The sequence below is a fragment of the Cryptomeria japonica genome, chromosome 4 (genome assembly GCF_030272615.1).
Source record: "Cryptomeria japonica chromosome 4, Sugi_1.0, whole genome shotgun sequence".
NCBI classification, from domain to species: Eukaryota; Viridiplantae; Streptophyta; class Pinopsida; order Cupressales; family Cupressaceae; genus Cryptomeria; species Cryptomeria japonica.
The window spans coordinates 144682253-144706760 of NC_081408.1; the positions used below are offsets into that span (position 1 = coordinate 144682253).

General features: G+C 40.9%; 1 protein-coding gene across 2 annotated transcripts in view; it reads left to right on the top strand.

Annotated features, from left to right (window-relative positions):
* Positions 1-24508, top strand: part of LOC131074113 (ribonuclease J) — a 301289-nt gene that overhangs the window by 258952 nt on the left and 17829 nt on the right. For both annotated transcript variants that reach the window (XM_058010661.2, XM_058010662.2), the window contains exon 18: positions 20940-21364. In XM_058010661.2, the coding sequence (XP_057866644.2) occupies positions 20940-21364 (425 nt within the window). The remainder of the gene's footprint in view (positions 1-20939; positions 21365-24508) is intronic.

A 24508-nucleotide genomic window follows, 5' to 3' on the forward strand; every position in this document is an offset into this window, starting at 1 on the left:
TCAGCAGGACTGTGGATTCTCTTGGTAAAAAAAGGGAAAAAGAGGGATAGGGAGAGAGAGAGGTACAAAAAATATAAATTATTTAACTAAGATAGCAGATTCAGTAAACTGACAGACACCTCCAAATAACTAGATTAAGCATTACCAGCCATTTAAGCACAATACTTGCATCAATCTAGTGCGATCTTCAAGGGAAAATTGAGTTTTCATGTTATTAAATACAACATCAGAACTTTGACATTCATTCAGTGAGCATTCAATAACCGAACTAAGCATATGAAAGGTTCAGATTAACCATGCAGAAGGAAAGACAATCAACCATTCCCTAATGGTATGAACAGCAAGGATTCTATCAGATGTTTACTTAGAAAATGCTATATAAAGGAAAGAAACATAACTGAAAATTCTAAATTAATGAAGAAGGAGACCATGCACTCACAGGGAAACTTGAAACAGTCTTAACTTTGCATTAAATCCTGTAAATTTCGCCAGAGCTTCAGCAACAATCCATGAACGTCTTACAAAAATGAGGGAAAACCAGTCCCTTAAATAGGCTTCAAAAATAGATGAATGGCCAAGATCTAATCTAAACAAGAGGCCCAGATTCATCCTTACAAAAGAGTACCCATACCAATAAATGGAGGGTAAATATCAGCAACTACCCCAAAGGGAGTAATAACTACCCAAAAAGGTAATTAAAACTTATCCAAAATAATCCAAAAGTGCATACACATAAAGTTTTACATTTATAGTTGACTTGGAAGTCAAATATGACCCTTTGGCCCAAAAGTGCACTTTTCAGAATTCAAAAGAAAAAAGCACTTTAGGAGAGCACTTTTTCTTTTTCAGCTTCACTTCCCTTTTCCAGGAATTCATCCTCGCCGTGCAAATATTCTTGCCAAAGGTCCCGACCTGCTGCACGTTCTTTACGAACATATTCCTGGAACCTGATGCACAATTGGAATAACAAACTAAATGGAGGCACAGGAGGATGACGAATTTTATACTGCATGCCCTCAAGGTATTGGTCTACGTGCTTCAAACTGTCCTTCCAGCTGGAACGATTACGCTCGAAACACAACATGTCTGAATGGAATTGACCAACAAAACTCAGGTCCCTGGCGGAATATGTGATCCTATCTGTCCCTAGTCTTTCCTCCCAGTCCGGCTGTGTCACGTCATCGGACAGGTCATTTCGCCATCCTGAGACCATTGATCAGAGGATCGTCTTGCCGAGTTCTTGCATGCCTCTCAGAATTGCCTCGCATGCGTCGTTTTCTTTATCAATGATTTCTCTTGTGTCATTCATTGTGATAGTCTAGTACCACTCTTTGAAAATGTCAATCTCATGGGGATGCAGGATGTCGGAGAGTGTGGGGATTTGTGCTTGGGTCCAAAAGAGTGCTCTTACGAGGGGAAGAGTAGTGGCAGCCACTTAATGCATTCTAAGGGATTCCCTTTTCACCTCTAATAGCCTGACTAGGGTGGCCCATCTCTTTTACTTCTTCAAGGATTCGTTCTCCCCTCCCTTTGATACCTTGTATCCATTCTCTGATGGCCCTTGTAGTATCCAGTACTCCAAATTCTGTTGTGGTCCTTTGTGCCAATGCCGTCGGGGGAATGTGGGATTCAGAAGCATTGTGTAATGGTCTCAGTAGTTGATCAATGTATCCCTCGGCCTGCTCAGCACGAGCTCGATACATGTCCTTTTCAACTATTATTTCTTCAAGTTGCCTGAGTATGTTTTGCACTGAATCTTTGAATTCCTCCTTTTCTTATTCCTTAGTGGCTCGTCTGATGGGGATGGTTGTGATGCTATAATCCGCCAGTGTGATTTGATTTGCTGGCTAGTCTACAGGCGGGGTGGCGATGTGAAGAGTACGGTTCCTTTGCTCATCTTTGGTCATTCTGGAATATGCCTTGGGCTTTTTCTTCCCCTTGGCTTTAGTTTGATCTATATGTGAGAAGATGTCTTCCAAGTCAATGGGTGGCTTTGTGGCGGCTTTGCGCTGAGCTCGGACAATTAACCATTCTTGAGGTACAGTTTGGGTTGATGCTATGGTTAAGTTTGCACTCTGTTCTTTGAGGTTTTCAGCCGCCTCATCACAAATTTGCAGCTGTTCGGTTACCGGAAGAGTGGAGGAGGTGTCAAGTTCTTTGCTTGCAGCAGAGTTTTCTCCCACTTCACTGAACAATTGTCTGGTGCCTTCGTGTGATGGCTGCTCTTCAGTCTTTTCGAGCTTGCGGGTCTCCTCTGTCCTTTGCTCTCCTTCAACGGTAGAGTCATCCTTGGTAGCAATATGGAGCAGCAATTCATGGCAGCTCTGTTGGGTGGGTTCATGCAATTAAATCCCCTGAATGGATGAAATCTCTCCTTCATCAATTTGGTTACCCAGCTCGGCTGATTCAATGGCTCTTAGCTCTGCATCTAGCATGTCGGGTGTGGGAGGATCATCAACCCCAAATGCATCAATATCACTCTGGGAAGGCGGAGTAGGTATATGATCTAGTTCTACTACATCGTCGAACGAACTGGGGTCCTTTGACGATGAAGTGACCTCTAGTCTCCTAATGTGAATCTTTTCCCTTCTTGTTCTCTTGGACGTCCAAGTTCCTCTGCTTGCCTTAGCCTTCTTCCTTTTCTCAGGCTTTTCAATCTCTTCCCTAGGTGCACTAGAAGTTCCCTCATCTTCGGAGGACTGAGAATCAAGGCTACCCATTAAGTGGTAAGTGAACTGGACTCCTTCATGAATTAGTCACTCAATTTGCTGATGCAACCATTGGTCTGTATATCTTCCTGGGGCTGCCATGACTGCCTCATAATCAGTGATCGGGTCTTGCGACCAATCAACTCCTGGCAAAAGATGCCTTACTGCTTCAAATTCCCAGACTTGCAGGCAGTTTCTTGAATTTGTGAGTTGATCTGGGACCCGACGATATTCATAGAGTCGCATTTGCTGCACACTCAGCCTTGAATATTCACGCCTTCGGACCTCATAGTCATCAGAGCAGTTTTTCCAATAATCTTCAACTGATTCCTTTGCTCTATACCGCCTACCATAGGCTCTCTTTGCCAGATTGTCGTGATCAAAGCATTTTCTTGGAAAATGCTCCTGTAGGCCATAGGAGGCCAGCTCTGCGAAGGATTCCTCTGCCTGGGATGGGGTTTTTAGATGGACATCCTGGTTGCCTATAATCATGGAGAATGTGAATCCAACCTACTTGCTGTCTCTGAGTAGGCTGCCGGCCGGACGTGACTGCCTTGCGACCTCCATAAGAACTATCTTGTCGGTTGGGTATCGTGGAAGCCGGAGAGGGGCACCATCAAAGCCAACTATCCTGATGTAGGAGAACCTTGGGAACTGGATGAACCAGGCTCCGTATCTCTGTACTAGACTAGTAGCTTGCTATGAGAGCCTTATGTGTAATCCTCCTTGCATTAGCCTGACCAGGTGCATTGTGAAGGTGTCGTTGATGCGCTCATATTGACCAACTGCATAGGCCGGGCTGTTCTTTTCTCTTTGAGCTATATCCTGATAGTGTAGCTGTGGGTAGCAATCGTATACTTTTACCTGATTAGGTCCATTCCCAATTTCACCTTTCATTATTAAACCTGACAGTGGCTGGTTCCTGGCGAACATGTAGACCAAATAGGAGGTCATAGTGAAGTACTTCTTTGTCTCAAGTTTGATCAGCTGAGTGTGGATGTTGTCGCTTATGATCTGGGCCCAGTCAAACTTGGACTTCCCAGCGAAGACTTGCTCTGTGAAGTAAAACATCCACTCTTCAAAGTAGTTGGATTTGGGGAGTCCCATAACCTTGCTTAGCAATGTGACCATGTCCCCATGCTTATTGTGAAAGTCACTTCTTGGGGTCTTTTTCCCAATTCTAACGCTTGGAGGTCTTCTCTCCCTGTACCACTCTTCATTTATCAGCATTCTGCACGTGGTAGGGTTCATATCATACACCACTTGCGCTTCATCCATAGTTGTGGTTGTGGGATTGTTTGGGAAGGGAATATCAAATGAGTCGCCAATGGCCTCAGGATTGAAGTTAGCGAGGACCATGTCCTCGAGGAGCACCAATCTGGAACCTGGTTGGTAATGTTGGGCAGCCTCCACTACTAACTCATAGTTTTGCACTGCTGGGGGAAATCCTATTGCTTGGGCGATGCCACTTTCCATCATCTGCCTAGGCCTGCCATAGGCATTAGGGGAGAAGACTCGGCTCCTGAAATCTTGGATATCAATATGGCCTAGGTCAGTATCACCGACATTGTCCCAAACACTTTGAACTTTTGACTCCCTCAGTCCCCCTCTTTGATACTGATACTTCATCCTTTCGACTTGGCGAGGGATATCTGATTTGGATGCTCGTGATGTCTTGGCTGTAGCAGGTGTCTTTGATGATTCTACCGCCGATTTAGGCATTTATCCTGCACAGTCGAACACGGATTACGAGGCGATAAAAAAGAGGTGAAGCGGGTTAGATAAAGGATTTGTCAGCATACCAGGATCAATTCAAAAATCGAATTGAAAGAACAACATGATATTGTTAGCTAAAAGCTTGATTGATTTAAACATAAGTATTTATGAAGCTTTTCGATTGCAAATTTATACTTGGGCATTAATTTCAAAATGGATGACAAAGCTTGAGAAATTTTCCTAAGTTTGAAAATGCATTTTCTAACTGATTCTTAGGAGTAAATTTTGTTTTTAACCGCTTTGCATGACGCCTTATAAACGGAAAAAGATACGATTCCGGATTTAATCAGTTTAAATTAATTTTACACACACATCTATCCAATTTATAAATATTTTGAATGATTTCAAGAGAGGTGAAGCAGACTTGCCTGGCAAAAATGAATAGCGCGAAATTGCACGACTTGCAAATTTGAATGGAAGAGTTCTACAGTTTTTGAATTTTAACGGTTAACTTCTAATTCAAATTTTCGCGCCCATGGTATGAAAAGAACTTGCGGATTTATACTTAGTAATTTACCTTGGGCAATTTTGGTGACTTACTTCAGCGATTTTACCTTGGTCGTTTTGCAATTTTAACCTGGGTAACTTATTTGAAACACGATTTCTGAAAAGGGGCTGCAACGTTTAAGAAATCGCAATCTTTAGTTTCGAAGAGCTGCTCAAGCCTCACGATTCAACACTCACGTTGCTATGGGCGAATTTCGGAAAATGGGGGAAGGGTTTGCGGTTCTTCCTCAAGCTTGGATGGCAAATTTCGGTGAATTGGAGAGTTTTGCAAGCATTTAAAACTTTAAACTTTCTATCATATTTACCCCATAACGTGATTTTCGGGATTCCCGGGGGTTTTGCAAACTGTGAAAATCGCGATCTACTTTGACATGCAAACTTCTGGCTTTGGAGGCATATTGCAAACTTTGAACTTTCTGCATTTTGCTTTTAGTTGCCGAACTTAGGCGATTTGAAGTGCATTGAAAACCCTTTTTTTTTTTTTTAAACCTTCGCTTCATCCCCAAATTGCGATTTTCGGCGTTATGAGAGTTTTTGCCAATTTCAACCTTTTGCATTTTCACTTGAAAGTGTGAACTTCGGCACTTATGAGGTTTTTGAAAACTTTACTTTTAACACTCCTCCCTCATGTGAATTTCGGGGACTTGAGAGCACTTTTCAAACTTTGGCGATTTGACTTATTTTGCCAACTTCGGACCTTTTAGGAGTTTTACAAACTTTCTAACTTTAATGCATTTTCACCTTAAAATGCGATTTTCGGGGTTTTGATCGATTTTGAAAATTATGGCACTTTAGAGGCATTTGCAAACTTTATGTGTTTTTCTAACATTTTGGCCTAAAGGTCCGAAATTCGGCCCTTTTGGCCATTTTGTCAATTTTCACCTTTTCTTTCATTTTGACTTAAAGGTCTGAAATTCGGCCCTTTCGGCCATTTTTTCAATTTTCACCATTTCTTTCATTTTGACTTAAAGGTCTGAAATTCAGCCCTTTCGGCCATTTTGTCAATTTTCACCATTTCTTTCATTTTGACTTAAAGGTCCGAAATTCGGCCCTTTTGGCCATTTTGTCAATTTTCAAATTTTCGAACTTTTTGGCTGAAAGGTGCGAGCTTCGGCACTTGGGAGAGTTTAAGGCTTTCGCCCCTCCTTTACCTTCCGGATGGCAAAAATCGACATTCATACAAATCCTGCAAACCTTTAAAACATCATGCAATCTCTCTTATTATTCTTATGCAAAAATCGGCAACTTTGGGTCCTCATGCGACCTTCAGATGCATTCTCCCTTACTTGGCGGGTTTTGCCAGCTTCTATCATCACGCGCCTATTCAAGGCGATTTTACAAGTTCGAACAATCTCTTGGAATTCGTTCCCGAGGGCTCAACTGACCATACTGATCACCGGCTCCTTCGCTCAACCTCATCATCTCACGGATTGATTGCGGGCTCGCTCGAAAGGGTGTGAGAGACTCTGCGCGGAACTCAACAGGGCGAAGACGGAAAGGGGCCTTCAGAAAGGGGGACCCTGTCAGCGATAGGGAGCGTGTGCAACGCACAACAAATGGTGACTCTGCTCGAGAAATGCTCCCAGTCATTTCAGGGGCGCGAGTCCGGATCGAACCCAGAACCTTTGGTTAACCACCACAATTCAAACGAAAAAAGGAGAAAAGGCCTTTCAAAACGAGATAATGTTAAGGGTCAAATCGAATCACACGCAAATCGGATTAACTAGTGTGTGCAAGTGGAGTTCATTCCAGCCTAGAAAAAGTTGAGGCATCAATGTTTCACAGTGTCAAGATGCCCAGCGAATTGATACTTCAAAAGCAACCTGGATAGAGCCCCGCTGCCAGCAAGCATCCATAGCCCCGACGAAGTTATCGCCTGTTAGCTCACAGAGATTGCTCTATTTCCAGCAAGAAAGTTTTTGCTCTGTACCGACAGAGATGCTTGCATTCCCATTTGCCAATCTTATGATTGATATGAAATTGATTTCGAAGCGTTTTAACTCTTGATTCTTTCTTCTTTTTCTTTTTTTTTGGCATAGTAGGCAGTGAAGGCTACGCGGGATTGAGCGTAACAGTGGTCGCTGAAGCATAGCCCCGGACCTTATCATCGACGTAGTGTCCCTTTGATTAACAACTAATTGTATGCGATTTTTTAAAATGTGTTTGTGCAGTAATCACGACATCGGGGATAGGTTTTGACAAAAACAAGACCTTGCAGAGAAAGGGATTCTAGATTAGTCCGACCTCATCATAGGGCGCTCCAACAATCAAGAGTCCTCCCCGAACTTGGATCCTAGAAGTAGAAGGCTACAGAAATCTAGCATCGCACCAAAATTGTACACGACATAGGCTTCCTTTCAAAATTGACAGGGGTCCCAAAACAAAGCAGGAAAATGGAAAACTAAACTAAAGCAGGAAGAAACTAACTAAAACAGGAAAACAAAAAACTAAACTATTATATATAGGGGGAAAGGCCCCGAAGAAACCTAAGGCTGGAAATAATGCTTGAGGAATTGATCGTTTACGGGCAAAGGGACGTTCTCACCTATTAGGGTCCTAAGTCGAAATGCATTTTCTCCCAAAATTTCAGAAATCTGGAAAGGGCCGAGCCATAGGTTATCAAACTTGTCGTGCTCTCCTTTCCGCTCGTGAGCTTTGTCCCAACAAAGGACAAGGTTAGAAATGTGGAAGGCTTTTACTTTTGCCCTTCGGTCGAACCAACGCTTGACCACTTCTTGGTGTTTAGCAAAATTATCTATGGCGTTGTCTCTCTTTTCTTCGAAATACAGCAGTTGGGACAACCTGGCCTCTACAGCGTTGTCGATTCCTAGATATTCTTTCATGAATTGCAAGGTTGGTTTTCTCAATTGTATGGGAAAGACAGGGTCGAGGCCATATACCAACTGGTATGGCGAAGTCCTGATGGCGAACTTACATCTGGTGCGGTCTGCCCAAAGGGCAAATCGGAGTTGGGTGTGCCAATCCTTCGGATTCTTGTCAAGAAGCTTTTGATTACTTGCAACAGGTTTTTGTTAGTGGACTCTGCTAAACCATTACCTTGGGGATAGTAGTTAGATGAAAACTTTAACGTAATCTCGTAATCAAAGGCCCAATTTGAAAATTTTAATGATGCAAATGCAGAACCGTTATCACAGACTAAAGCATGAGGACAACCAAAATGTGTAATAATGTTTTTTTCTAAAAATTTAATAACAACATTAGCATTGCATTGTTTTAAAGATTGAGCTTCAGACCACCTCGTACAATAATCAGAAGCGGTTAGAATGTATCTGTGTTGTGCAGAGGAGGGCGGGTTGATCATACCTATGAAGTCGAGAGCCCACTGGTCGAATGGTTTTACCTCTATGACTGGTCGGAGTAGCATTGCTGGGGTTCGCTCCTTAGTTGCGGCCACTTGACAAACATGCAGATCTTCACATGTTCATGGGTGTTCCAGAATAAAGTAGGCCAATAATAGCTTGCCCTGAGGATCTGATGGGCTGTTGCTAAGCCTGACCCATGACCTGTCCCAAACTTAGTATGGAACTGCTCTATAATTTGGCGTGCTTCATTTCTATTTACGCATCTTAGGTAGATGCCTTCGTGGTTTCTTCGATACAAGACAACACCTTGCAACATGAAACGACTACGCTTCATTCTCAAAGCCCTCTTCTGTACTGGGTTAAGGTGTGATGGACATTTTTTATTAAGAAGATAGAAAGTTATGTCATCATACCACTCGTTTGACGAGAGTTGTTCAATCAGGTATTGCTGATGTACAATTCCTGAGCATTCAGATGTGAGAGTCTGCGTCAAAACTTGACCTCGTACTAGTTTCATGGGCTGAATTTCAATGTCATACTCTTGGACAATGGTCACCCATTTTCCTCTCCTTTCACCTAGCTCGTTTTGCATCAACAATGTCTTTACTGCAACATCCAACACTATGGCATATATCTTACTTCTTAGAATGTAATGCCAGAATTTCCTAATAGCTTTGACTAATGCAGAAGCCTGCTTCTCAATATTCAGGTATCTTAATTCAACCTCCTTCAGCGGAGTGCTCATGAATGCTATCGGGTGCTCTCCCTCCTCTTCCTTTCGCTGAGTCAAAATTGCTGCACAAGTGTGTTCAGATTCGAAAGAATATATGTAGAATGGCCTTAGATAGTCTGGGCTTACCAAAACTGGCGCTTGGACAATAGCTTGTTTGATCTCTTCAAATGCTTTTCTAGTTATTGGGGTCCACTCTATCTTAGCATCTTTCTTGAGCGTCGTTGAGCGGGCGAACTATTTCAGCAAATCCAGTTATAAATTTTCTTATCTTCCCGAAGTATGATTTAAGTTCCTTTTCGCTTGCGGGGAGATTGATTTACAATATGGCTTTGATTCTATTAGGATCAATTGAGATCCCCCTTTCTGAAATCACATGACCGAGAAGCTTACCTTTGGTCACACCGAACATACACTTCTTGGGATTTAGAGATATCTCGAACTGGCGACAGCGCTGAAAAACTTTTCGCAAATCATTCACATGGTCTTCCCTTTGCTTGGAGAAAACTATCAAGTCATCCATATAGATAATGATGCACCGGCCTACAAGGTCCTTAAATGCGATGTCCATGGCACGTTGAAATGTGGCTCCTGCGTTGATTAAGCCAAAGGGCATCCTTCTATAAGCAAACACCCCCTACTTGGTGGTGAATGCGGTCTTTAGTCAATCTTCATACTCGACCATTACCTGATTCTACCCGGAATAACTGTCTAGGAAAGACATCATCTGGGATCGATTGACCATTTGCAAGACTCAATCAAGTGAAGGCAGCAGGTAGTTATCTTTCTCTGATGCTCTGTTCAAATTGCGGAAATCGACACACAATCTGATTTCATCACTCTTTTTCCTCACAGGAACTAGGTTAGTGACCTAGGTAGAATGTCGTACTGGAAAGATGATGCGAGCAGCCAATAATTTCTTTACTTCTTGATAGATCAAAGGTTCGAGGAGGGCATTCACTAGCCGTTGCCTCTGTCTGAAGGGTTTTGAGTTTGGCTTAAGGGGTATGGTATGAGTTATTACTGAAGTGTCATAAGTCTTGAGATCCTCATACCCCCCCCCAAGCGATGATATCTGGGGATTCCCTCATGTTCTTGAGAATTTCGTCTCTTTCCTGAGATGTACATACCTTGCCAATCAGCACGTTCTTTTGATTTTCTTGCGTGCCAATGTTGATCTTATCGCAGGCGCCTCCTTCGAAAGTACCTTCTTTGCAAGATTTGAGCTGGTCTCAGTCGAAGATGCTTTCTAACTGGACCATACCTCTGGGAATGGTATTTGTCCTGAGATTCAAGACTCCTATGTCGATCTCGGCTTCTTGAGGTTCTTCTTCATCAATAATTTGTGTTGCGAACACATCTAAGCTTATAATGAAGTCAATGATATGCTTATCATCATCGAACACTTGAAAATTAGTGACATTGTCCGGAACAGATGGGACTGATGTCAACTCCACTGTAAATTTCTTTAAACTTTGCATCGACAGAGGCTCGAGCGAACTTGCGGCTTGTGCCAGTGAATCAGCAACCTGATTCTGTGATCTGAAGATGGCATTGATGTTGAAAGCATCAAAACTCTCAATTATATCCCACACATGGTTGCGATAAACATTGAGTCTTTTATCATGGCATGTGTATTGCTTTCGAACTTGCTGGACTACTACCTCTGGATCTCCGAAACAGTGTAGGATCTGAGCTCCTTTCTTGATGGCTAGCAGCAAACCATGAATCAAAGATTCATACTCTGCTATGTTGTTAGTACAGTGAAACTGTAGTCGGTAGGAGGCCAAATAGGTTTCTAAGGTAGGACTTATAAGCTCCACCCCCACTCCGACTCCTCGCTTGGATTTCGAACCATCAAACCTTAAAGTCCAAGTTTGATTTAAGCTGGCAACCTTACTGGTTGTGATTGTTGGACTTACTATTTCATCCTTTTTTTGCTCAAGAGGCCTTCTTTCAGGAATCTCGAGGAAAGGGGTGTCCTCTGGCCTGAGAGTATGGGCTTCCAGCACCTCTGATTGTCTCTTCCATACTTGGTTTAATGCCGTTTTGCATAATGAACATGTTATTTCTGAATGGGCGGCATTGTGAACTCTACATCAGCTGGTTAAAAGTAAATCCTTAATAGAATCTTGATGGTTTAGATGTTGATTGTAGGTCACCGTGCTTGGTTAGTTTGAACCCAGAATTGTGCTTAGTTCAACTGTGGGTATTTGTTTTAGGCTGCGCCAGAATTGGGTGCTTGGAAGAATGTTCATAGTCTGAAAACCTTTAATTTCCTAGGAGCTTACATTGTTCTTGTTGAGTTGTGAGGGTGTCTCTTGCAAAACAAGGATTAGTTTATGGAAATTTGTCTACCCACCGCACCAGCCATGACTACCATTGTACCTAGGATTCCTAAACCCTTCCCTTTTTCTTTTATTTTTAGTAGTCTAAGAATCAACATCGTTAGATGTAGGCCAGCTTGTTGTAAACGTAAGACCCCTTGTGTTACCAACAAAACACATCAAACTGCTGAGTTATCCTGCAGTCAAGACTTGACATTTGGAACCTTGAGGTTATCATTAATCAATGTCAAGTTGGCTTCTTTCTCCTCCATGCAATTTGCAATTTGAGTTATCATTAATCAATGTCATGTGCTTGAATTTTAATTGCAAATGAAGGGTGGAAATTCGAACCCCACTAGGAAGGAGTGGAAAATCGATGCTTATAAGGAAGATGTGGAAAATCGCAAGGCACAAAGAATATTTGCTCTTTCCAAATTCAATCTTTTAATCATCTTCAATCACCTAAAATGAGGAGTGGAAAAACACAAACTAGAAGGAAGGAGTGGAAATTTGCCATGCACAAGGAAGATTTGATCATTAAAAGTTCATCATGGGAGTGGAAATTCTTACCCTAGAAGGGAGTAGATAAACACAAGGAAGAGGGAAGATTTTCCCTCCTCAAAATTTCACTCAAGGCTTGATTTAGAAGGAAGAGTGGAAATTCGATCTCCACTAGGAAGATTTCTTTTTTCATTGCCTTAAAATTTCACCTTCTTCTTTCATCCTTCAAATTAGAGCAAGGGTGGAAAATTGACATGTAGTAGGAAGAGTGGAATGTTGCCACTTAGAATGAAGGTTGTAATTTCCTTGTTTTTTTGCCTTCATTGTTCCCAATCTTTTAACTTGCATTGTTCATCAATTTGCTTGAGAGTGGAAATTTGACCTCTAGAAGGAAGATTTTTGTTTACACCCTACGGTGTTTGTTCTTTAACTACTAGAAGTAAACAGGAAATATACAACACATAGAACTTACAACAACATATGGCAAAATGATATATCTTATTTTCAGCATGTAACGGATACAACTACAGTGATCCCATTCCTGATACAATATGACATATATACCACTCGATGGTTGGCTGAGGTACCAATCGACGACAACTACCCACTAACTCCTACGGGAACATTACATTGCCATTTATTTAAAACATAACGAAGTATTATTTAATCGACATATTTGCCAACTACATCAACCCCCCCAAAAAGAAGTCATCTTCCAGATGACTAAGACAAAATGGGAGCTAATCTACTATAGACCACTATTGAGAAGGATGAGAGGACGTCCCTGGCTGAATAGAAGACTGAGGGGTTGTAATGGTCACCTCCTGTTCGGTACTAAATTTATGTCCTTTTTACTTAGTGTAATTTTGTCAAACAGTTGGCGTGCACGCTGACTACTGGATTTTTTGGTTCTTGATTTGCTATAGGATAAATTTGGTAAACTGATATTTATTGTAAAGCTTTCAAAGTTTATTCAATATAAAAATAACCAGACATATCAAATACCAAAAACAAGAGGATTAATGCTGATGGTATTTATTTAATTCCAACTCCAAGCATACAAATCAGATTTGAAGAATATTACAGACCATATGATAATAAACAAATTCAAACCTGGACTCCACAAGTATAGAACCTGCTGAAAACACTGTTCATGCACTGTAGCTGCACTATTCACGACACTGTAGCATTTTTACTATTCACGCAGCACTGTAGCAAAACACTATTCACGCGGTACTGTAGCAAAAACACTGTTCACGCGGTACTGTAGCAAATCACTGTTCACGCGGTACTGTAGCAAAGACACTATTCACGCGGTACTGTAGCAAATCACTATTCACGCGGTACTGTAGCAAAACACTATTTCAAATCTGCACTTGCAAACTCCTGTAAAACATCATGCGAGAGCACCAAATGAAGCCCAATGTGTTTCCTGAATGAAAACACCATTAATCCTCCTGACTGTGTCTTTCAACAGCGAAGAGAATGCTAGCAAAGAGGGATTCCGTCCTCCAAGCCCAATAATCAGATTTCTACGAAATCCAACAGCATAACATTAATTCATCCCAGCATATCCCAAAAGAGAGCTCTCAACCTCCATTTATATCTTCTCCCTGGATGCAAACACTTCATTTCCTAAATGTGGGATAATACAATTAGAATAAAATATTATTTCCCACAATGTACCATTAAAGGGAACTTTTAATATTTTAAACATTACTTTATATTCCCAACCTTATAAAATAACAATAAAGTTAAATATTTAATTTAACTTTACACTTTATCGTTAAATCTTAAAACATTGTTGATAATCCCTTTAAATCATTGTCGCCTTCAAATATTTTTACTGATAGTTATGCCAACCAGGGAAACACTAAAAATTTCAAGTCACTGCTTGGAGACTAACTTACTATAAATAGTAAGTGTCTAGAAACCCTGTCAAAGCAGCACCGATTGGCCTGAAATCGAAAACACCTAGGCCAAAACACCTCAGGATCCCATCAATGTCCTTGTTAGCCTTCGGGACCATGTCAGAATAGGCTAACGACACCCCATATCATGTTGCGCTAAAAAGGGGACATTACAGTCCGCCCCCCTTGAAATTGCTTGTCCTCAAGCAAATTCGGTCCTGAATGTTGCAATACCTGCTCATTCTCCCATGTAGCATCCTCATCTGGCAGGTCTCTCCATTTCACCAAGTATTCCTTAACGATTCTGTTCCTGAGTGTCCTTTCCCTGATATCCAGAATAGCTTCGGGTACTAACACAAGCTTCCCCTCCTCATCCAAAGGGGGTAAATCTGCAGAAGGCACTACACTCTGACCAATGGCTTTCTTAAGCCTAGACACATGAAACACATTGTGCACCCGACTGCCCTCTGGAAGCTCAAGCTCATAGGCGACTTCGCCCACTCTGCGAATCACCCTGTAGGGACCATAAAATCTAGGCTTCAACTTTTCAGCTCCGCTCTTCTTGAGTGATGACTGTCTATATGGTTGTAGCCTCAAGTAGACCATATCCCCTACCTCGAAACTGCGCTCTATTCGGTGCCGATCAGCGTACAATTTCTGTTGATTCTGGGCCTGCTGTATATTCTCCTTGAGCACTTTCAGGATGTCCTGACTATCCTGCAATAAGTTTTTGGCTTTGGGCACTCTGCTGTCCCCCAAAACTAAATCCATGAAGCTAGGTGCATCATAACCATAGAGTGCCATGAAAGGGGTCATCCTGATGGACATATGATAAGTGGTGTTATAACAATACTCTCCCATATGCAACCATCTGACCCAAGCTTTTTGTTGTGCAGTTACATAGTTCCTCAAATATCCCTCCACCCATTTATTCACAATCTCTGTTTGCCCATCTGTCTGCGGATGATAACTAGTGCTAGGTGTAAGATCTGTACCACACAACCTAAACAACTCCTGCCAAAAAACACTCATAAACTTACTATCCCGATCACTGACAATGAATCTGGGCAACCCATGTAACCTGAATATCTCTCTAAAGAAAAGATCTGCCACCTGTGCTGCTGTGTAAATGGACGGAATAGCAAAGAAGTGAGCGAACTTCGTCAAGCGGTCCACCACCACATAGATGCAATCCCTTCCCTGCACTCGTGGTAAACCAGTGATGAAGTCCATCGAAATACTTTCCCATTTCCTATCTGGAATGGGCAAGGGCTGTAATAAACCTGCAGGAAATGTGTGCTCTCCCTTATTCTGTTGACAAACCGCACACTCCCTGACATACCTCTGAACATCATCCTTGAGCCCTCTCCATGTGAACCGCTCTCGGATCTGCCTGTAGGTCTTGAAGATCCCCGGATGCCCAGCTGTGGGTGCATCATGAAATGCCTTAAGTATCACCTCTCTCAAATGTGATGACGGAATCAAATAAACCCTGTCTTGAACTCTGATCAATCCATCTATCACCTCATAGCGATCATCCTGTATAGTACCTGAAATCAATCCAGAAGCCCAAGCATCTCCGACATACTCTGCTATAATCTGATCTCTCCAATCTCCTGAAATCTCTGCCAGAGCACATAAGTGAGGTCTCCGAGATAAGGCATCAGCCACCACGTTTTTCTTACCTTTGACAAACTCTATGTCAAAGTCATAAGCCTGCAATTTAGTAACCCATTTCTGTTGCCGGTCATTAAGATCACGCTGGCTCATGAAATATTTTATGCTATTGTGATCAGTTTTGATCACAAACCGTCCACCTACTAAGTATGATCGGAATTTGGCCAATGCATGCATTATGGCCAACATCTCCCTGTCATAGATAGAATAGCTCCTCTCAACACCTCGAAGCTTCCTACTCTCGAATGCAATGGGATGTTTCTCCTGCATCAATACTGCCCCTATCCCATCACCTGAAGCATCACACTGAAGTTCAAAAGGCTTCGTGAAATCTGGTAGAGCTAAAACCGGACAAGATGACATCACTTGTTTGAAGTGGTCAAAACATCGTTGCGCTGCTTCTGTCCATACAAAGGCTCCCTTTTTAGTGAGGTCTGTCAAAGGTGCTGCAGTCTGTGAAAACCCCTTAACAAACCTCCTGTAAAACCCGCATAAACCAAAGAACCCCTTAAGCTGTGTGAGGTTTGTGGGAGTAGGCCAATCTACTATAGCTCTAATCTTTTCGGGATCAACCCGAACACCATCCGCACTAATAATATGCCCAAGGTATAGTAATTCTGTCATACCAAACTCACACTTAGACTCCTTGGCATACAAAGACTCTCTCTCTAGGATAGATAATACCTCCTCCAAATGCTGTGAATGTTCCTCCCAGGTCTTACTGAAGACCAAGATGTCATCAAAGAAGATCAAGACAAATCTCCTCAACTGCTCCCTGAATACCTGGTTCATACAACTCTGAAATGTAGCGGGTGCATTGGTTAGTCCAAATGGCATAACCATAAACTCAAAGTGGCCATAGTGACATCGGAAGGCTGTTTTCTCAATGTCCTTTGCTCTCATCTTGATCTGATGGTATCCAGATCGCAAATCAATTTTAGTGAAGAAGCATGCCCCATGCAACTCATCAATCAGCTCATCAATCCTAGGAATGGGATACCTGTTTTTAATTGTTTTCTTATTCAATGCCCTGTAATCGATGCACATGCGCATCGTCCCATCCTTCTTCTTTACCAAAACTACAGCTGAAGCAAAGGGGCTTTTGCTAGGCCTGATGTGCCCCATTTCCAACAACTCCTTAATTGCCTTCTCTATCTCATCTTTATGTTTCTTAGGATGACGATAAGGAGTGATCATCACTGGTTTGGCTCCCTCCTCGAGCTCAATAACATGCTCCGCACCCCTGTTAGGAGGAACCCCGTGAGGAATATCACTGAATACCTTGGCATGCCTGTCAAGAATCTCCTGTATATCTGGTGGATAACTCTTCACCCGAGGCTCCGGTGAAGTTGGCATAACTAAGCACTCTGTCGCCCACTCTATGTCATTATGTCGAAAAAGTTTCTCCATTCTCCTTAAAGAGACTACCCTGCAACTCCCATCTGAAAGTCCCCTGAGTACAACAGTCCTACCCTCATGCTGAAACCTCATTTCCAACTTCGCTAGGTTGAAAATGAACTCAACCAGCGATGCCATCCATGTCATACCGAGGATGACGTCATAATCTCCCATGTCCACAACATAGAAATCATCTTTCAACTCATAACCATCTCCAAATCTAATGTGAAGATTTGAAACCTTCCGAGTACATAACAGCTTTTGGCCATTAGCCACCATGACTCTAAAACCATCATGCTCCTCGAAATGTAACTCGGGATCCCTAGTGTCAAATCTCTCGATCAATCTTTCTGTGAATTCCTCATAAGATGTAATCTGATTATGCCCCAGAGTCACCATGCCATGATGCCACCATTCATGCGCAACGCCGTCCAAATGCATAGCCGCATACTTGATAGCCTCATCCTCAGGCATAGGATTTAGCTGCAAGTATGTATCTATCTTCTGCACCCAAGCTCGTGCAGTCATCTTCCTTGAAGCATCATAATAAGGCAAGGAAAGTTTTCCAACTTTCTTTCTTAGCTCAAAATTCTGATTCCTCCCTCCTGCTCTAGGCATATGTCTCATCCTCAAGTCCATATAATCTCTGAGGGAAATATCTGCCTGAAACTCGGGTCCACTGGCCTCCCAGTCCCTCCTGAACTGACCCTGTAACTCAGTAATCTGCGGTTCATTCACTGGTTGAACCGGATCCCTAGGTGGGAAGGTGGGTAGAAGAGGTCTCGAGCTCGCTGTTCGAGCTGGGCGTGCAACGTGTCTAAAGTTATCTGCCTCATTCCCATTGTTGCCATGTCCATTATTACCATTAATATTATTCTCAGGGCCATTGTTGTTGCCACGACCTCCATTATTATCATCTCCCCTATTGTTATCGTTTCCCCCATTGTTATTGTTTCCATTGTTGGCATCACCTGGATTAATATTGATGCCCATCTGTCTAGCCATAAGCTGCAACATCATGTCCATTCGCCTATTCTGCTCCTGCTGCATACGCTGCCCCTGCTCTAACGTACCCAGCAACTGTCTGAACATCACCTCCCCCTGATCTGGAACGATATTCCTCTCATCTCGGTCACCCATACTGCTGTCCTGATCAAAGAATATTTCCTCTATGTCTGTATGACTGGATTCTATGTCCACCTGCACGGATGAACTAGACTGCTCACTCTGACTATCTGGATTTCTATTTTGTCTGGCCCTGGTATTGCGAAAATTATAATGCCCCTGTCGCATGCTCAATCATACATTCTGGACCTGTTTTATTTCTGCAATATGTTTTGGTGAAAGTTTCCCACAAGATGGCAGAATCTTCTGCTCTGATACCACTGTAATGGTCACCCCCTGTTCGGTACTAAATTTATGTCCTTTTTACTTAGTGTAATTTTGTCAAACAGTTGGCGTGCACGCTGACTACTGGATTTTTTGGTTCTTGATTTGCTATAGGATAAATTTGGTAAACTGATATTTATTGTAAAGCTTTCAAAGTTTATTCAATATAAAAATAACCAGACATATCAAATACCAAAAACAAGAGGATTAATGCTGATGGTATTTATTTAATTCCAACTCCAAGCATACAAATCAGATTTGAAGAATATTACAGACCATATGATAATAAACAAATTCAAACCTGGACTCCACAAGTATAGAACCTGCTGAAAACACTGTTCATGCACTGTAGCTGCACTATTCACGACACTGTAGCATTTTTACTATTCACGCAGCACTGTAGCAAAACACTATTCACGCGGTACTGTAGCAAAAACACTGTTCACGCAGTACTGTAGCAAATCACTGTTCACGCGGTACTGTAGCAAAGACACTATTCACGCGGTACTGTAGCAAATCACTATTCACGCGGTACTGTAGCAAAACACTATTTCAAATCTGCACTTGCAAACTCCTGTAAAACATCATGCGAGAGCACCAAATGAAGCCCAATGTGTTTCCTGAATGAAAACACCATTAATCCTCCTGACTGTGTCTTTCAACAGCGAAGAGAATGCTAGCAAAGAGGGATTCCGTCCTCCAAGCCCAATAATCAGATTTCTACGAAATCCAACAGCATAACATTAATTCATCCCAGCATATCCCAAAAGAGAGCTCTCAACCTCCATTTATATCTTCTCCCTGGATGCAAACACTTCATTTCCTAAATGTGGGATAATACAATTAGAATAAAATATTATTTCCCACAATGTACCATTAAAGGGAACTTTTAATATTTTAAACATTACTTTATATTCCCAACCTTATAAAATAACAATAAAGTTAAATATTTAATTTAACTTTACACTTTATCGTTAAATCTTAAAACATTGTTGATAATCCCTTTAAATCATTGTCGCCTTCAAATATTTTTACTGATAGTTATGCCAACCAGGGAAACACTAAAAATTTCAAGTCACTGCTTGGAGACTAACTTACTATAAATAGTAAGTGTCTAGAAACCCTGTCAAAGCAGCACCGATTGGCCTGAAATCGAAAACACCTAGGCCAAAACACCTCAGGATCCCATCAATGTCCTTGTTAGCCTTCGGGACCATGTCAGAATAGGCTAACGACACCCCATATCATGTTGCGCTAAAAAGGGGACATTACAGGGGTGTTTGATTGCTGTTGTAGGCGTTGGAGATGCTTGTTGGCCACCAACTCTCGTTCCCATGCGGTCTTGACCATATATGTAGCCTCCATGAGCTTGTTGCGTGCCTTCTCTAGCTCCTAATCTTTTCCCTTCAATTGCTCATCCCTACTCGCCATGCATGCCTCCAAGTGTGCCACCCTCTCCTCCAGTGCTGCCCTCAGCTTTTCCTTCTCGTCCATCTCCTGGACGTGCTTGACCACAACTTCCAAAGATGGGCTACATCCACAAAACACAGCCATCCAATCTTTTCTTATTATCCAGTAAATCAGTACAACACCATTACAATGCCCTTTTACATTCCAGCCACTTATAACAAGCAATTTTAAGGGCAACACTCAAAGTCAGTTATTTTTAGGGTTTTTCAAAGTTGGTTTTTTTTCAACAAAAAACGGCAAAAAAAAAAAATTCCTCGGGGGCTGCGCCCCTAAATCCCCGCTTTCTCATATCAACAATAAGTATGTAAAACGGATCCCTAAAGACACCAAATGAAAGCCAGGACTGTAACCCATTGAACTTTGGAGAAGATTAAAGCCTCAGTTGACCAAGACTCTGCCTCAGAAGACCCTCTATCCAAACTCATTAGCCTACGAGGGTCAAGATGCTAGGCTAATCCTCCAAAACTGATGCTCACGAAAAATAGGGACATTACAGCATTGCCGAGTTGCGACAAGATGTCGTATGGTTGCAATCGAGCTAGTGGACTCTTGTGGATATTGTTAATGTTTGGGCTTGAGTCAATCGGCCTAGTGTGATGTGGATTAGAGATGGAGGAATCCCTCATCCCACCATGGTGTCATTCGGTGAGAGGACACGATCGTGGTATGTGTTGATAGCTGCCAAAGAGCCATTCTTCCTCTCTCTTTGTTCTACTGCTTGTGGCGAGTGGTGGTTCCTTTGTTAGTTTCCCACCACCTTGCTTGTGTAATGGTGTGGTCTTGACACTTGAGTAGTTGTTCTTGTGTGTTGTAGTTTCTCTTGTAACACTTGTGTGCATGTTGTTGTGGAAGTGCGACATGTCGTGTTGTATTTTTGGCATTGTAGTTGTTAAGTTTGTCTGAAATGTTTTGAAAAAATATTATTTTATGATTTCTTGCATTGCTTCCTTGAGGGTTCCTTGGTGGGGCATTCCAAAAGGAGTACAATAATCTAAAGCTATTCTGAAGTTTTTGTGGCCATAAGAAAACAATCAAGAGCTCCAGTACTATACCTTGATAGTTACTGCATTACCTTATCTATTGTTTTGATTGATTACTAGATGTTGTCTTGCAAAACTGGATCTCTATTAATTAAAAACTTTGGGATTCCTAGTTTTTACTTTGACTTGTTTATATTCCTAATCTTCTTATAATCCTATAAAATTTGTATTCTTTACTTCCAGGTACAGAAAAGTCATCAACTGGAGATTTGTCTATCTCATCCAAAGATCATGAAGATCAAGTTGGAACTGCTGAAGATCATACAGGTCAAGATGGGACTTCTGAGGTAATGTTACCAGTATCTTATGGACTATCTTCTTCCATCACATCTGAAGATAAAGAAAAGGATTTAGCTACAGTTTCTCCACAACCCACAGCATTGGATTTATCAAGAAAAGTTCCATCAACAAGGAAGCGCTCCAGGTGGAAGAAAAGTGAGACTGAAAAGTTGATAGAATTATGCAAGCAAATGGAAGGTCAATTTAGAACTTCAAGAACAAAGAAGGCTGTATGGGAAAAAATTTCTGCAACTTTGTTAGAGTATGGAATTGAACGTACCCCAGATCAATGTAAATCATGCTGGTCATCACTGGTAAAGAAGTACAAGGTCAGGTTCAAGAAATCTCTTACATCCTATCTCTCTTCAGCCATGTTCCACTAGAAAAAAGATTAAAAAATTGAAAGGGTAGGTTTTTTTAAGAACAAGAAACAATTATTAGCCCCATCTTTATATTAACTATGTCACAGTCTCAAAAGTTCAAATAGGTTTCTTTTATTGCTTTTGTTCTAATACTATTTTCATCATACATGTCTTATAGTCGTTGAATTCTATGCTTTTGCCATGGATTTTTAATAATTTTTGTCCATACAGTCTCTATTCAATCAGTGACTGAATTCTTGTAGTTGTAGTTGCCAAATGCAGTGGATTTCAGCAAATCCACCTATTATATCCTTTTATGTTACCTCATCGAATGAAAACATGAAAAGCACACAGGAAATACTGAGAGGGGGGCGCGGGGGGCAGTGAATCAGTATTTCAAAAGTTTTAAAAGTTAGAAACTAATTAAAACTTTGAGAAAGCAAATAACATGATGTAGGCACCGATTTTCTCATGGAAAACCCTTTCGGATAAAAAACCATGGCACAGAAAAGATTTTAGCACCAACTCTGATCAGCTGAGGCACCAACCTCAGTTTAAACACCAACTCGAAAACAATTCAAGAAACAAGAATGCCTCTATGCACCAAAGGGTATAAACAATGCACAACTTTGAGCTACAAATCCTCCCTCAATCAACATGACAATCACAAAAACAGTCTGCTAATTACTGTGACAAGATTCATAAAAATACCAGTCTATTTTGCCTGGGTATATGCCATCACAACAGTAATGCCCATGCTCTGCTCACATTCATCTCACTGAAAACATCCAATAGCCAATAGTACATAGATCAGATAAGTGTTATATTTCTGTATAATATTACTTGAAACCACCATTCTATGCAAATTCCCACTCCATGACATACTCGACTCAGAACCTTATCCTTCTTCCCCCAACAAGCTTGACTTGCCTAGCCAGCTTATACACTGAACATAGCTTCCCTTTACATCTCTGTAATGTCCCCTACTTGATCTATTTCAATATACTAAAATTGATTGATATTCTTCAATTGGTTATTAACAAATTTCTTATTTATTTTCCTCATTAGATGATTAATTTCATTATTCATAGTTTTTAATATAGATATCAAACCCTGCTACTACTTCAGTTTTAAGGGAGAAGGGTCTATGTATGTTACCAAAGCGCTTAGAGAACAAATACAATAGGTTCCCTCAAAGTTTACAGATCCAAGCCCTTACCTATCTTGGGTCTATACCCTCGAGGCTTATGGGTCACTGATCCCCACCATATCTTGGGTCTTAACCTATTGCTTGGATTTAGACTGCCCCCCTTTGGAACATCTCATTCCCATCTTCTTAAATACTAACAGTAATAACATGATTTAGACTATAAGTCTATAAGTATACTAATTTCTTATGTATTATGGATATATATGAAATTAAGTATGACTGCCATACATATTGCAGTCCATATTAATATTACTATTAATTCTGCATAAGAACATTAGCAGGTTTCATAGTTTCATATATTAAGCATACATACTCAGCTCATCCCCATGCATACCACCAAGAACAAAGATGTTACTACTTGTAACTTAATAACAAATCTGATCTTATCAATCCATGGTGATGTTATTGGATGCTTTGATTCCTTTCCTTTATATCTCTGAATGTGAGGGAGAGGTCACACCTCTTCATCATGTATACCTTTTGGCAAGAGACACACCCTTTCATCATTAGCACCCTTTGAAAGAGTGTAACTCTTCATTATTTCTGCCCTTTGAAAGGGACACAACCTCTCATAATCAGATCTGCACTTATTATTTAAATCAGATCTGCACTTCTCATTTCCCAAATTATTCCCCCTCCCAAATGAGGTTCTCTTCTCCCTTTTATATCTCATTGTTGAGGGAGTCGCAACTTTTCCTTTCATGTCTTTTGACTTTTCATTAACTTAATTAATTTTTAATAAATCATATTTAATTATATTATTTTATATTTTAATTTAATTTTATTATTACCATTTATTATTAAAATTTATTTCAAAGTGGGGACATTACAATCTCACACTAAAAAATAGGTTAGATGCTTTTCAAGTGTATATTTCAACCACGACCCTGTAGTATTTTTTATTTTCCCAAACAAAAACTCATCATACATATTGATAAGAAGACATCTCTTATATTTTTATCAATTCGCAGCAGTTACTATTTCTTTGTCCAGCAGCCCAAAAGATAACGTTTAGCATAGATTACCCAACACTATCAAAGATACGCAAAACTAAATTCTGCAATCCACCTCCATCTTTACAACTATCTTATACTACGCAGTGAAAAGACTACAATAAATATATCTCTACTCAACCAGTGTATATCTCACACCATGGAAGATATTTTTCCATAAAGATCTCTTCTTGGCGTTTCTCAAATCAATGCATGTGAATCATTGGACACAACTGATATACAGAACAATATACCAATAAAACCCCACTGTCACTCACAATAGGCGTTAGAAATCATAAATCATCTTTATTCCTGTCGATGAATAGCAATCACGACACCTTTCTCACAGCCCGATAACATCTTGAAAAAAAAAAACAATCGCAAAAATACTAGAAAAAGGTTTTGCTGTCCAACCTTTTTTTTACCACTCAAACTAAGCTTTAAAAAAATGACTTTGCACAAAATCATTGAGTCAGTACCAAATCTTGCAGATATTGAATCAATTTCTTATTCAAGGCGTTAGAAAGATAATGCACCATTGCCAGGTTGTAGAAAAGCAACATGTGAAAGGAATACATGTCAAAGTTACGTGCCAAGCTCTCTGTAGTGTTAGTCCAATAGAATTATATTCGCATCATATCAAAAGACGTTCATAGGTTGTTGAGAGCCTATGTAATAATCACATGCATAGCATGAATCTTTACCACAATCAATGTTATTAAGAAAAACCTTTTACTTCCACTTCAACAGAAACACATAATGACTCAGAATACAAATGACACTTCCTCCAAACTCTGCCCTCCATCATGAAGTCAATCCTACAAGAGACGTTACACAAGACAGAAGCTGCCAAGAGAAAACAACTGAAGCCGCCGGATAATATTCATCTTATAATGAAAAATGTATCCA